The 14,854-nt window shown below is 53.3% G+C and overlaps 1 protein-coding gene across 1 annotated transcript; it reads left to right on the top strand.

Annotated features, from left to right (window-relative positions):
* The first annotated feature begins 9,019 nt into the window (after positions 1-9,019).
* Positions 9,020-14,623, top strand: LOC113995051 (tubulin alpha-5 chain-like). Its single transcript, XM_027734753.2, has 4 exons — positions 9,020-10,728; positions 12,860-13,082; positions 13,222-13,370; positions 13,557-14,623. Exons 1-4 carry the CDS (start codon positions 10,489-10,491, stop codon positions 14,526-14,528), a joined length of 1,584 nt encoding a protein of 527 aa, XP_027590554.2. The 5' UTR covers positions 9,020-10,488; the 3' UTR covers positions 14,529-14,623.
* The last annotated feature ends 231 nt before the right edge of the window (positions 14,624-14,854 follow it).

Here is a 14,854-nt window from a genome sequence, read left to right as displayed (position 1 = left end):
CCGGGGCAGGGTGCGGGGAGGTGGCACTGACCTGGGCCGCTGGTCCCTCTGTGCCCGCGATACCGGGGCACGGCCGCCGCCCCGGGGCAGCCCCGGCGCCGCGTGCCCCTGGCGTCCCGCCAAGGCAGCTGCCCGGCCGGTCCCGCCGGGAAGGAGGAGCCGGCTGGGGGGACAGCTGGGGTGACTCAGCGCTTTGTCGGGGCGGGGGACGTGACGGGGCGCAGCCCTGCCAGACCGGCGGGCACAGGTCCCGGCCAGGAGCCTGAGCCGCCTGGCACCACTGTGGCACCGGCAGCCGGGACCGGCAGGCCACCCCGAGCACCAGGGTACCCAGGCATCCAGAGAACCGGAGACCTGCAGTGGGAAGCTCGTTGTGGACTTCCCCTGCATGGCCCCTGCCCAGGCAGCTGCTGCAGAGGGGCTGTACTCACCCATCCTCAGCATCCTGGGTGGTCTCACCTGGGGACACTCACCTGCACCCGTGAATGTGTCCTGGCCACGGAGATCCATGATTCCCTCTTGCTGTCTGGATGGGAGAAGGAGGGAGCTTGATCTCTCTGCAGGAAGGCCTCTTGGACCCTCTGCCACTCCAGCACCACAGCTAGGATATCTTCCTCACCTCCCATAAATCCCTAGCTGGGAACCCTGGCTGGATGGAAAGGCCTGGATGTTGAGACAGGACATTCCCAGTGCTCCTCAGAGACCAGTTTCAAGACAGTCATCCCTGAGAAGAGCCTTTCCCAGCCATAACCTTTGGGCCTGGGTGAGCACTAGGGTGTGTGAAATGCCAAGGGCATCATCTCCTGTGCCAAGGGCATTGCCCTCACCAAGGGATGGGAGATCTGTCTCCTGCCATCAGACAGCACTTGATAATTTCCTTGAACAATGGCTTGGAGTATTCCCTTCCATTGGGGATTTTTTTCCTGGATGCCACTGCAGCACTGTCCCCCTGTACCTGCCTGCCCAGGAGCAGGAAGTGGGTTCCCTGGCAAGTTGCCTCTGACCAGAGTATCCTCACCGGCTACTAGGGGCTCTGATTTGGCCCATCTGCCCAGCAATGGGTGCAGAGCTGGCATGGACACTAGATGGTGCCACAGGCTGTTTCACAGGGACCCCATCCTGCTGCTGGGAAGGTGTGGAGATGCCACCAGGACCCAGCCCTTGGCACCTTGTTTTCCTTTCCCTGGCTTTTGCAGCTGATGTGGGGACAAGGAAGCCCAGAGTTTACAGGTCTCAGCCCACTCTGTGCCCACCAGCGGGGAGACCTTCATGCTGGGAAAGGAGAGGAATCCAGATGCTGGCTGGGACTTTGCAGCCAGGGGAACACACTGCTGATGCCTTCATGGCATCAACAAGTTTCCCCCACCCTTCAGATCAGGATATGGAGTGAGAAGGGCTAACAACTCCCTAATGTCCTTAGGAGATGTGGTGCAGAGTTGGGCAGTAGCTGGTGCTGGTAGGATAGAGGATGTGGTGCCAACCAAACCTCACCCCACAGCTGCCACAGTCACTGCCCTGCTCAAACCTGGCAGCAGCCACAGAGAAGCAGTCCATCACCCACCAGTGCCTCACACAGAGCGCACACCTTCAGCCACCTTGGCCTCTTTTCCCTTTCCTCCTAGGTCTGCCCAAGGTCCTGATGCACCAACCTGCCAGCCTGGCTCACACCAGCTTCAAACCCTGCACAAGCATCCTGAGTATGTCTCGAGAAGATCCTTATTTCTTTACAAATTCTGGAGGTCACTGTGTTGCAAGCTTGTTTTCACCTCTCCAGTCTCAAAAATGCTCATGAAATACTCTTGAGGTTTTCTGAGAAAAGAGGTTTCGGGTGAGCAAAGCAGGACCCCAAAGGACCAAGTTTTTTTATCCTGGTTTACCCAATCTCTCAGGAAGCCAGCAAAATTGCACCATAAACCTGTGCTATATTATTATGCAAACCACAAATTAAGAGATATATTTTTTTCAGCGCTACACAACATTTCAGCTTTTGATTTCCACAGGAAAACATAAACCTTCTCACAGCCTCATCAAAACTGGCAGTTATGTACTGCAAAATTGTATTCTTGGCAATTTTTGAGCTATGGAGTGAAATGCTCAACAAGTGGTGTGTCCACTGCTCCCCTCATCACATGCAGCTGTTTTCCTTCCTCTTGTCCCTGCTCCCCAAGGGAAGGTGCCCATTCCTTGCAGTGGAGCTGCAGCAGAGAAGGAGCAGGAGCCAGAGCCAGTGGGATGGAGGGAGAAAGGGCTGAGTAGAGCAAGACAGACTCCTGTGTGCCGTTTTTGTGTCACCTTCCTGTCTGCCCACTCTGAGGACAGTCAGCAGCAGTCATGGCCATGGTCCCCATCGCTGGGCATGGCCACAGGGTCAGTGCAGCCCTCAGAAAGGGGGTCAGTGGGAGCTCCAGGGTTTGCTTACTCCAGAAAGGGCTGTGCCAGGGTGGGGATCCCCAAGTGCAGGGGACTGATGAGGACTTCACTTGAGCAGGGCACCCATTTTTAAAATCTACATTTTTTTCTTTTGCCCTCAGTTCTGCTATCTCATCGAAAGAGCCCTGCTCAGCTTCCCTGACTTCCCTGCACAGTCAATTTCTTCACATCTTTGTGTTTTTGATGCTCCTAGTGTTTGTCTCAGTGGCCAAGCTCTCAGCCACCTGCCCATCTCTTTCTAATTCACTTGTCCTAGCTGGCTCTTCTAGAATTTTACCTTCTAGACACCGGGGAGAATCCAGGGAGGCAAAGTCATGCAGCTGCTTTTAGTTTGCATAGCAGGACAGAGAAGTGAGAAACAGCAAAGTCAGGGTGACTTTCGTTCAAGCAGGGTGATGACATTGGGCCAGATTTAGCAATGTGACAGATCCAGGCTGTGCATCCCAGGCTCTGCCTTGGAGTGCTCGCCTGCGCTTACAATGGGGCTGCTGCCCCAGCCAAAACCCAGGCAAAACCGAGGTGCTTGCAGATTTCAAATCAACAGAGGCTGGCAGAGGTGTCAGATGCCTGTGACTAAATAAGTTAGCCATGATAAGCAGGCTCACGGGCCCAGGAAGCAGCTGAGCCTCGTGGCAGCAGGGTTTCACCCCTATCCCTGGCACATGGTTGGTGATAAGGTGGGCTGGATAACCCTGTGGTTCACAGGAGCAGGACACCCCAAACCCACCCATGGTGGGGCTGGAGGCTGCATGGTGTGGATTGGATCTGAAGGTGATGAGAGAGGAAGGATAATGAAAAGACTGATACCACACTCCCCCTCCAAAGGCTGGAGAGCCCTTCAGCTGCAGAGGGGAGAAGAATCTGTGGCTGACACTGGACAGGAAGGGATTTTACTGTGAACCAAAACCTGATTTCACTCATGCACACCAACACATCCATGCCCACACACTTCCAAGCACCAAGACCCTCCTGTCCATCTGGCTTGGCCATGATTTTCCACAGAGCCTGGTAGGACTGGGATCACAGGCTGTCTGGTCCTCACCATTCCCTCCAGCTACATGGCCAACCTTGGCTCATTGACTTCCTACTAGGCATGGCTCAAAGGCAAAAAACAAGCCAAGCAAGGGCAAATAAAAAAAGGAGATAAAGCTAACGCATTTGCATGAGAAGAAAGTAAGAAAAAGCAAAAAGAATGCCAGTAAACAGCCTTCTGCTCTTTTCCACAGCCCTTGGTGCCTAAATACCAGTGCAACAATGCAACCAGTGCTGTGGATGAAATGGAGAAGGCTGCAGTTTGGATGCCATCTGTAACAAATCAGCATGTAAAGTGTCATCTGTTAATATCAACATTTTCAATTCATCAGGCCCACACTGAAAGCATTAATGGGCTTAACTGAGGGTCTTATTGAGCTGCTGATGGCAATTTTTAATAGAGCTAGGAAAACTGGGGTAATTCCAAAGAACTGAGAACAGAAATCACCTTGATCATTAAGAAAATAAACTAGTTGGCCCAGAAAACCCTAGATTACTGATAATACCAGGAAAAAAAAAAAGAAGAATTAATTTTGTTTCTATCAGGAGAGAATGAAATAATGAGAAATGTATTTAGTACTGATAGCCTTGTCTCAGGGAAGGCAGGTATTGCTATGCAAACTTATCAGCACCTGCAACACGATTACATGTCTGGCTGATTCAGATCAACACCACTGGTATGATATCCTCACTTGGAAGCTGGCAGGAGATACTGATAACAGCATTTGCATAAATCACAATATTGCTGCAAAGAGGGATGGAACAATTAGTGTTCCCTGTCCACAAAAGAAGGAAGTTCTTAGCTGCTGCTGATGGTCTTTCCCAGTCTACTTTTTGTGTTGCCCCTGAATATTTATCTCAGCATGCCAAGCCAGCCTGTTTGTATTCCTGCATTGCACCAGAGGAATCAATAGCAAAGGTGTGTGTTAGCCAAGAGCTATACTGCCAAGGACCTTTGCAGGGGGAGATCCCTCGGTGTGGGTGCAAGGCCCACAGTGATAAGAAATGTTTACTGGGAAAAATTTGGGATAATGTTAAGCTTGGTGGGGTAGCAGCTAGTGAAGAGGATGATTAACTCTCAGGGATGGTTTAGAATTCTCTGATTAAAAGGCTACATTGTGGCAAAATTTGCTTTACGTAATTCATTTGAGAATTGGTAGGAAGGGGCAGTCTTGTCATTTATTACTCTGCACACCCACTTGCCACCCTCACACTTTATCAGCAGCGATCTGGGATTCATTTCAAGACCATTGATTAAACCATCAAAGCCGGTGGTGCTTGGCATGGATCCCTGCAGAAGCCCAGCAGCTCCTTGCTGATGATTCACTGTTGCCAACCAGCATTTTGTTCCCCAGGCTGCCTGCTAGGCACCACACTGACAGTGCTGCTCACTTCCTGGGACGCCCTCCTCACAGCAAGCCAGTTACATCCCTGCCTTTTCTCCTGAGCACACCTGTTATCTCGAGAATTGAAACCAGGCTTGTTTGGCAGGAAGGTCTTCCATGTTAATCAGCACCTGGTAAGGATGCTGAGGGTGCCCCAACATATGCAGGAGTCCTTGGTGCCCGGCTCTTGCCAGACTTTGCATCCTCCTGCCTGGGAGGTGGTAAAGCCCCTCCTGGTTGTGTCCAATGATGGGCTATTAAGTGGCAGAATGAGAACCACACTGTCCAAGCCATGCCATCTCAGGGAAGGGCACAGCAGCCCCGATGTGCACAGAGCGCCTGTAGATGCCTCGTCCTAATGAGGAGAGCCACGTGGAAACTCAGCAGACTGGGGCTCCTAAGATCTTGCAACAGAGAAATTCTGCCAAATAGCTGTTTTTTCACATGCACAGCTTCTCATCATCTGACTTAACTCTGCTAGGAAGCTCTCAGATATGTGTTTGAGCCAGGCATCCTCAAAATGCCCATTGAACACAAGCTCTCAGCCCAGTAACCTGAGGCCACTGACTCCCAGCACTCAGGCTCTGGGAGGAGCAGGGAGGACAGCCCTGGTTTTGCAATACTGCACTCTCTCTGCACACAAACAGCTCTGGGCAGGAGCACCCTGGGAGCCATTACCCAGCTGAGTTATTAAATGCATCTTTTATCACATTAACTGTTTCCCTCTGACATCCACCAGCACTTGGCCAGATGCCAGCACCTCCTTTCCACTTTTAACAACTCTACAGCAATCCCCTAGACTCCAGCCTAGTTTCTCCATGTGCAGCTCTGATCTTGGTGTGCCCTCAGGCCAACAAGCTGTTTGCATTCGATACCACCAACTTCCACGTGCAAAAAAAATGCTTGCAGATATCCGTCCAGCCATGGGATGCTCTCCAAAGGCCAGGGTAGAGCAGAGCCATTGGCAAGACGCTCCTGTACCAGGAATCGTTTGCTTTCCCAGTGGATGCTGGACTGCCCACCCGGCAGTGGTTTATCTACCTTGAAGGAGTGGGTGCACCTGCAGAGCTGCCCTGTGTGAATCCGCTGTGTCCCCTCCACTGCCCAGGGTGAGACGTGTGCTCCTGGGAGCGGGGGAAGCAATGGCTGCCTCTTGCCCCATCACTGCCAGCTCACACGGGCACGCTCTGTGGCATTGCAACAGAGCTGACCACAGCTTTGTTGCAATTCTGAGAACTTGTAAGACAGGAAGGCCTAAAGGGCTGGTGATGAAGACATCACCGTGCCTACATTTCTGTCTGGGGCATGCAGGGCCTTTCTGCCTCATGGGATAACCCATCTCCCTCCAGGAGCTCCTACCATTGCACAACCTTGCAGAATACATTGCACTTCTGTTTCCAGCTATTCCTACGCTGTCTGTGCCATTGCCAGCTCTGAGAGCTGCTGAAGAGGAGAAGCATCACTGGCCCCTCCACATGGCCCATCAGCGCTGAATACCAGCAGTTCCTGAGACCACGGGTTGCGGGGGGAACACCTCAGCAGGCTCAGCCCGTCATCACCTGCCTGGAGGCAGCTTGTTCACACCAGGCATGCTCAGAGCTGTGACATGAAGTCACTGCAATTAGACAGCTGTGGTTTTATTTTGCTCCCGTGGGTGTGTAGCTGCCTTTCCCAGCACATGAGGAAAGGCAGGTGACACTGGCAGCCAGGGCAGCTGGCTCTGAGCCAGGGAGGCTGCTCACCCGGGACTTCTGTGCCCAAGAAAGAGCTAGTCACAGCTCGTCCAACAGCTCCTTTTAACCTCCCAGGTTGGGGCTCGGCAAGCAGGACTGCCCATGTCCCTGGGAGTGCCTCCCTGCTCTTGCCCTGTGATTCAGGGCTTAGGACTGTAGCGAGATCTGGAATTAGCTTTATTGTTCCTGTACTGAGGCACACGCTCTGGGCAATGCAGCAGGCGTTGCACAATTGACTTCATTATATCTGAACCAGCAATTATGCTGCTGTTGCTCAGCTCCAGCAGAGAAAACTTCTGTCAGATCACTACTGTGCCCTACATCCCAGCAGATCTCTAGGAGTAAATGCCACACTTGGGTTATTGAAGATGTTCGGTGATGAAGATCCCTTGGCCCTAAGGCAATCATGCTTCACTACCCTTACTGCAGGCCTTAAACATGCGTCTTCTTTCCCTGAGCATGCAGAACAGTTAATCCTCTTTCTATCTGCATCTACCTTAAATATATTTTAAGACTTTTATTGAGTCTCTGCTTGGTCTTCTTGTAGTCCCCATTCCTTCAGCCTTTCATTACAGCCCATGACATCTCGCCTTCCAGTCACCCTTGTTTCTCTTCTCTGGATCATCTCCACCTTCTCCAGATGAAGGATGAGGTACTACTCAGAGGGCCCTTTCTGACCTTGACAAGGCATGCATATCTTAAGGAATGGCAAAGGGAGCATTTTCTGCCCATCTCCATGCTGTGCTAGAACTTTTCAGGGCAGAAAAGTATGTCTCAAATGCTGCCATATTAGAACTGCAGCAGCACTCAGACGTACAATTCTGGGCCATCACTGAGAACCAGCTGGGCTTTAGGGGCCCTGCACAATGGCTCAGTGGGATACTGCTGGAGCAGTTAGCATCACAAGGGCCTTGTTTGAATTCACAATATCTGCAATATGCAGTCAAGCCCCAAACTTTCAACAGACCTATTAGTTTCACCAACCAACGTTTGTCTGACTTGTACTAACGCAGAGCAGCCACTGCTGGAGAGCAAACTGCACAGGGCACTGATGGGCTGGAGGCGCATGCCGGCTTCTCCAACTCCCCGCCTGACTACGCTGCTAAGAGGATTATGAGCAGAGCAACTGTGTGAGGATGGAGTGAGGGGTAAGCAGGGCAAGCACGGATGTAACATCTTTGTGAAGCTCCTGGCTGAGGTTAAAGATGCAGACAGGGGCTCTGTTCCTGAAACACCCCTCATAATCTTGTGTTTGCTGTAAAGGCTGGGCTTAAAGTGGAGGGCACTGGGCTTCTTTGCCAGACCCACAGCACAGTGGTGCTCTCTTCTACCTTCCCAAGAAAGCCATGTCCCCAAACTGCCTTGTGACACTGTTTGCTCTGCCTGGAACAGGCTGGGTGGAGCTGAGATCTGAAAAGCTGGAACAATAATTTGGGCTTTCCTCAGCAGAGAGTGCAGAGAACTGGGGTGTGGATGGGAGGTACCAGGCTGGACTCTGAACCCATCTCCTCCCCACTTTCAGCTCTGGGTGCTTTAGGTGTGGCAGTCTTTAACACACTTCTTGAAGACAGCTGTGTGAGAGGCTTTGTTTGGGTAACTGCAGGCTGTGCTGACAGGGGTTCCTGTACCAGCAGGTACCTGTCAAGATCTGGCTGGTTCCCGAGAGTGGCAAGTAGGGGCTTTCCCCTGCAGTGGGCAAGGCTCTGCCCCTCAGGTATCTTCAATCTGTTTTTCCCATCCTTCAATAAAGAGATGATTGAATTCTGACTCTATAGCCTAGAATTTGCCTTGCTTGCTTTTTATACCTCTCTGGTTGCTGATGCAGAGTCCAACCATGTTCTGCACAACGACGAAAATGTTTCCTGAGCAATTCTGGCAATCTTGTGATTTCTAATGTGGTCTGAAAACATTTGTAGGGTCTTTTTAGACATGTGGGTTACACCTCTGTAAGAGAGGGGTCGCCTCAGGACAAATCCAGTCAGAGTGAGCTCAGCCTCTGCTGTGTTTGCAGGCTGCTGCTACCAGCATCTGGCAGGCTGCTGAGCAGTTAGGCACTGACAAGATGCAGGCGATTGGTGCTCCCTGGATTTAGCCAGATGTTCTTAAGCATTTCAAAAAAGCTTAGACATCTGTTTGGACATTTCAGATCATAGGCACATGGGGATGCACAGCTCCAAATGACTCATGGCTCTCTTGTCATTCGGTGCTGCTCTGATCGTCCAACAAAACAGCATCTGAGTGGGTATTTTCACTGTTGAACATGCATTTGCAGCAACGACAAATCAGGGATATTTCACCCTCAGCTCTCTACCAGAATGGTATGTAAACAGTTCCAGGCATTTCTTGGAGAAGTATAACATTATTTTACACCCCTAGGTGCCCCAGATTGTCATACAAATGTTCAGAATTTGGGTGAAGTGTGCAAGCCTTCACGCACAAACTGTGGCCGCAAGCTGTGTGGCCACCTGAGATACTGCTTGCTGCTTAGCTCAACACTTGTGCTTCCAACCACTACTGCAAAGCATTGTGTTAAAAATGCCCCAGAATTAATTGGCACCGTGGAATTAAGAAGGGTGCTAGGACACACCCAGTCAGAAGTGATGCCTTGACATCCACCATGCATTTCAATGAACACCTTGGCAAAGATTTTCACAGAGAAAGATGATACCATTGCTCCTTTTCACTCCAATTAACTTCTGGGTTCAAATTTTGATGCCTCAGTGCTACCAATTACTCTCTCACTCTCATGGACTGTCTGCATCAGCATGGTCTGTGTTATCTAGTAATCTCTGAGGTCACTCAAAGGACATTTATACCGGGGGAGGCATTTCCAGAGTTATCTAGTCACCACAGCATCCTGTGCATGTTCAGCAGCACTCACAACCTGGGTCACCTCGACATTTTCCCACCAGCTTGATTAAACCCATTCTGATCCTTTGGGTCAGCCATTTCTGCAGGTCTCAAAAAATGCGTTGCTTAGACACTGGCACAGGCTTCTCAGCAGTACTCTTGCTTTCAGTCACTTTACACATGCACATCAGTGAAGGTGACACTTTTCAGGTGACTCAGGCACAAAGAAAGGCCATTGTGGGTGGATAATTTAGGTCCAGCTTTCAACTTTCAGATCAAGCTGAGAGATGACAGCAACTTTCAGTGAAAACTCATTAAATCACAGCGCTCAGGCAGAGGCAGGACTGGTTCTGCATCACAGTGGATGCTGCGAGCATTTTGGAGGGTGTAGGACATGTTATTCACTGTAGTAAAGCCAGACATCAGTGAAGTCACTGCAGACTCCAATAAACCCCGTCTGAAGTCCTTCATGCTCTCCCCATCCCCTCACCATTCCTTTCATAAAGCTTTGTGAAATCATATCAAAACTGTGGAGGCAGTGGAGAACCAGGCTGGAGAAGAAGCCCTTCAGCAGACAGGGCTTTCAGACACAGCCCTGGGGTACAACAGTCCTTGATGCAAAGGACAGGACAGAATTCTCTTGCTTTTGTTTCGCACTGATCTCCAAAGAGGTCAGGAAAGCTTGTTCTCATCTCTAAAGAGTTTCCTCTGCCCATGTTTCCTCTAGAAATTCCCCCAGATGTTTTTTGGAGGCTTTGGGTGACTGGCAGAGACCTGGCTCTGTGCTTGTCCAAGGATCACATCAGCACTTAAACCCACCAGGAGGGAAGACCTGGGCCAGGTTCTTTCTTGGCTTTCCTGCCTCAGCCCCCAGAGTCTCTCTGGGTTAGTGCCTGGATAGCGGCCAGTAGAGCACTAAGGTGGAAGGTGCCATCTCTGCTCTTTAACAGAAGCCCCTCTGCCAAGACCGGCAAGCGTAGCAAGGCCAACCCTTATGGCCCTTTCCTCGAGGGGATCCCTGGGTCTCCCGTGCTCCTGTCAGGGGATGCTGCTTCCCGATGCCCAACCCATGCACCCCGCCGGCTATCGGGCAGCACAGCCCCATCTATGCAAATCTATGCAAATATGAGCAATGCTCGCAAATCTATGCAAGCGTGTGGGGCCGTTTCGGGCGGGGCAGCCCGCCCCGGAGCGCCGGTGCCGCCCCCGGTATAAGGCGGCGGCAGCGCCGCCGTCCCAGGGCGCGGATCTGCGGCAGCCCGGGGACAGGCAGGTCGTGCGGCAGCGGCGGCATCATGGTGAGTGCCAGCCCCCGCTGCTCCTTCCCTCTGGTCCCATGAGTGCTCCCGGGAGTGGGGGAACCCCGTCGGGACCTTCCTCGGAGCGGGCTGCGATCCCCGTGGCTTCCCGGGAGGGCTCTGCCGGGAGCCCAGAGGTGCGGGCAGCTTGCCGGCAGGAGTGCCCGCCTGCTTGCCTTGCCTTTCCCTGGCTTCAGCCACTTTCTGAGCTGCTCCCTCTCCGGCTCTCAGCAGCCTCCCTCCTTTGAGTATCCCCTTGTACCCGTGGCAAGGTCCCCTACGAGCCCCTCCGTCTTTGGAGACCGGCGCTCGGGCAGACTCTCTCACCACTCTTTCCGACTTTTGGTAGTGTCGATTCCTGCCTATGTCCCGCGGTACCATCCCCGGCTGCGCAGAGCCAGCCCCCCACGCTGCCGACCCACAGCTGAGCCGTGGCAGGAAGCTGTGGCTTCCTCCACCCACTGCCCTGCTCCAAGGGTGGGCATCACTGTGGGTGGGCTTCCGGGCTGCCCTGCCGCCGTGGTCCTACGGCGAGCTCTTGTCTCTTGAGCTCTCCATGTGCCCGGGAGAGTATCTCGGCCCCAAGGTTCCCTAGCCACCCTGCCTGCTGTCCTGCGGGCCCATGCTCCCAGACCTTCCTGTGCCAGACCTTGCCGTGAAGAAGGCACTCTGCTGGCTGGTGACCAGCACTGCTTCTTGCTGGTGCTGTTGGGCTCTGCCCAGCCTGCTGTCAGTGCTGGGTCCCACAGAGCCAGTCCTGGCTGCTGCATGTTGGTGGGATGAAGTGCAGTGAGCAGCATAACCCTCTGCACCCCCACACTGATTTGCAAGGTCCTTGGCCATGAAGGAGTCCTTTCTCATCTCTTCTTTCTTGAGGTGCTTGCAGCTGTGCCAAGTGTTTTCTGTGTCCTTCTGTAGAGGATCCTGGAGGACTTACCTCAGGACTTAAGTCCTCAGGACTTACCCTTGGCTCCTTGTGTTACACAACCTTTATGGACCTGCTGGGAGGGATAAGCGGGGTATTGTTTTGCTGGTCCTTGCACCTCAGCTTTGGGAAAGGTGGGAAGATGGGCTTCTGTCTCTCACCATGGGTATCAAGGGCTTATTTTTCTGTCATTCCTTGCTGTCACTGCTGCCTCTGAAATGCAGTGACAGCACTGAAAGCACTCTAGATGCAGAGAACCAGGACTTGCTGCATCCTGTGTAACTTCCTTGGATGGCAGTCACTGCCCTGCTCCTGAGTGCAAAATGGCTGGTTCCACCGGCTTCCTGCGAGCTGACTCACGCTGGGGCACTCATGGCTCTGGAAATCCGGTTTGATTTCGATGCTTCTCTACCTCAGTTGTGCCTGATGACGCATCCAAATCCTTGGCAACAGCAGGTCTAAGGCACTGAATATTTTGGTTCTTGTTCAAAGGACTGCAGGCTCTGGGGTGCCTCACCTGAAGGGAGTGAGGCTGCAGGGCCCTCCTCAGCCTGTCTTCTCCTGAGGAACCTGAGACTGCCCTCAAAGTTGTAATCTAGGTGACTCTCCCCGCTCAGCCTTTGGTTCAGTTAAGAAGTGCAGCTAATGCTTCCTCCTCCTCTGGAGCTAGTTTAGGGAAGCTGAGCCTCAGAACATGGCAACCATTCATGACTGCAAATCCCTGCCCTTGCTGGGCACCCATCCTCAGTGCCGTCACCTCCTCAGCTCCCAGCGCCTGGGTGGTGCTCTGCCATCTCAGCCTCCAACCCTGTTGTTGGAATAGCAACAGAGGCTGTGCCAGCTGATGCAGGGCCCCAGACCTTAAGCCGTGTGGGTGTTTGCACAATGGAGAAGATGCTCACGGGATGCTTCCCAGGGCTGTGGATGGGGGCAGTCCAGGGAATTGGTGGCCTGGTATCCTGGGCTCCAGCAGATGGGTCTCCATCTTCTTGGGGCAGTGAGGTGGTCAGTGCAGTGATGAGAGGCAGAGCACCAGATCTGGGAGACCACAGTTGATTGGGATGGACACAGGACACCCAGGCACCAGAGCAGTGTGGCTTGCCCAAGATGACAAGGGCCCAGGCTGCCCTGTCTGGGCTGTGCAGCACCTGCAGTGATTGCATTTCTGGTCTCTGCTGGGATGTGACCCTGCCTCCCCCTCCCCAGCGCGAGTGCATCTCCGTCCACGTCGGCCAGGCCGGCGTCCAGATGGGCAACACCTGCTGGGAGCTGTACTGCCTGGAGCATGGCATCCAGCCCGATGGGCAGATGCCCAGTGACAAAACCATTGGCGGAGGGGATGACTCCTTCACCACCTTCTTCTGTGAGACCGGGGCTGGGAAGCATGTCCCACGGGCCATCTTTGTGGACCTGGAGCCCACTGTGATTGGTGAGTGTACCCTGTTGGGCAGTGACAGTGGTCATTATTTCTGTGAACAACCCATTGCAGGACACTCCCTAGAGTGGCTCCTGCCACCTTTCCCCAGGCCCAGTTAGAAAATCTCTCTCATTGTGCCAATGTCTCCTAGATGAGGTTCGGGGAGGAGTCTACCGCCAGCTCTTCCACCCTGAACAAATGATCACTGGCAAGGAGGATGCTGCCAACAACTATGCCCGTGGGCACTACACTATTGGCAAAGAGATCATTGACCAAGTGCTGGACAGGATCCGGAAGCTGGTAAGTGACTGCAGAGAGGGGACATGTCCCCCTGACTGGTGGGATCCAGCATCCTGCTGGGGGGTGGGAGCAGGGAGTGAGCTCCTCTATATGCTGGGAGGAATCTGGAGCTACCCAAGCAAACTTTTGAAACTTCCCTTGAGCCAAGTCAGTGCTTGGAGAAACCTTACTTGTCTCTTTCTGCAGGCTGACCAGTGCACAGGACTCCAGGGATTCCTTGTGTTTCGTAGTTTTGGAGGTGGCACGGGCTCTGGGTTCACCTCCCTGTTGATGGAACGACTCTCTGTTGACTACGGCAAGAAGTCCAAGCTGGAGTTCTCCATCTACCCTGCACCACAAGTCTCCACTGCTGTGGTAGAGCCCTACAACTCCATCCTCACCACACACAGCACATTGGAGCACTCAGACTGTGCTTTCATGGTGGACAACGAGGCCATCTATGACATCTGCCGCAGGAACCTGGACATCGAGCGCCCAACCTACACCAACTTGAACAGACTCATCAGCCAGGTTGTCTCATCCATCACAGCGTCACTGAGGTTCGATGGAGCCCTGAATGTTGATCTGACCGAGTTCCAGACCAACCTGGTGCCCTACCCTCGCATCCATTTCCCCCTGGCCACCTATGCCCCCGTGGTTTCAGCTGAGAGAGCTTATCATGAGCAGCTGTCAGTGGCCGAGATCACCAACTCCTGCTTTGAGCCAGCCAACCAGATGGTGAAGTGTGACCCTCGCCATGGCAAGTACATGGCCTGCTGCCTGCTGTACCGCGGGGACGTGGTGCCCAAGGACGTCAATGCCGCCATTGCCACCATCAAGACCAAGCGCAGCATCCAGTTTGTGGACTGGTGCCCCACGGGCTTCAAGGTGGGCATCAACTACCAGCCGCCCACGGTGGTGCCAGGGGGTGACCTGGCCAAGGTGCAGCGCGCCGTCTGCATGCTGAGCAACACCACAGCCATCGCTGAGGCCTGGGCTCGCCTGGACCACAAGTTCGACCTGATGTACGCCAAGCGCGCCTTTGTGCACTGGTACGTGGGCGAGGGCATGGAGGAAGGGGAGTTCTCTGAGGCACGGGAAGACATGGCTGCTCTGGAGAAGGATTACGAGGAGGTGGGCCTGGACTCCTACGAGGATGAAGAGGAGGGTGAGGAGTAGAGAAGCCTCAGCCAAAAAGGACCATGCTCCTTCCCAATGTTACCTGCAGAAACCCTTTGCAATAAACCGTTTCAGAGCCTCTGTGTCTCCCACTATCCCCCCAGCTGTATCGGTTTCTTGCCAGGTCAGGTGTGTGGTGAGTGCTTCAGCCCTGGTACTGGTGCTGCTATGCTTCCTCCCAGTGCTCTGCTCCAGCTCTGCCTCCCCACATAAGGAAAAGCCCCATACCAGAGGGATATAGCCAGGACACATGGCAGGCTCTGGGCCAGTGCCCAAGCATGTCCATCAAAGGGATCCAGAAGAGTGCTGTTGATGTGATAGGAGAA

The sequence above is a fragment of the Pipra filicauda genome, unplaced genomic scaffold, assembly GCF_003945595.2.
Source record: "Pipra filicauda isolate LSUMZ 115617 unplaced genomic scaffold, ASM394559v2 scaffold241_size1546129_pilon, whole genome shotgun sequence".
NCBI lineage: Eukaryota > Metazoa > Chordata > Aves > Passeriformes > Pipridae > Pipra > Pipra filicauda.
This window is presented reverse-complemented; position numbering and strand designations above follow the sequence as displayed.

Coding starts and splice junctions, on each gene's coding strand:
- LOC113995051 (XM_027734753.2), top strand. CDS start 10,489: ATGCCCAACCCATGCACCCCGCCGGCTATCGGGCAGCACAGCCCCATC. Junction 13,083..13,221: donor CCTGGAGCCCACTGTGATTG/GTGAGTGTACCC, acceptor AATGTCTCCTAG/ATGAGGTTCGGGGAGGAGTC. Junction 13,371..13,556: donor TGGACAGGATCCGGAAGCTG/GTAAGTGACTGC, acceptor CTCTTTCTGCAG/GCTGACCAGTGCACAGGACT.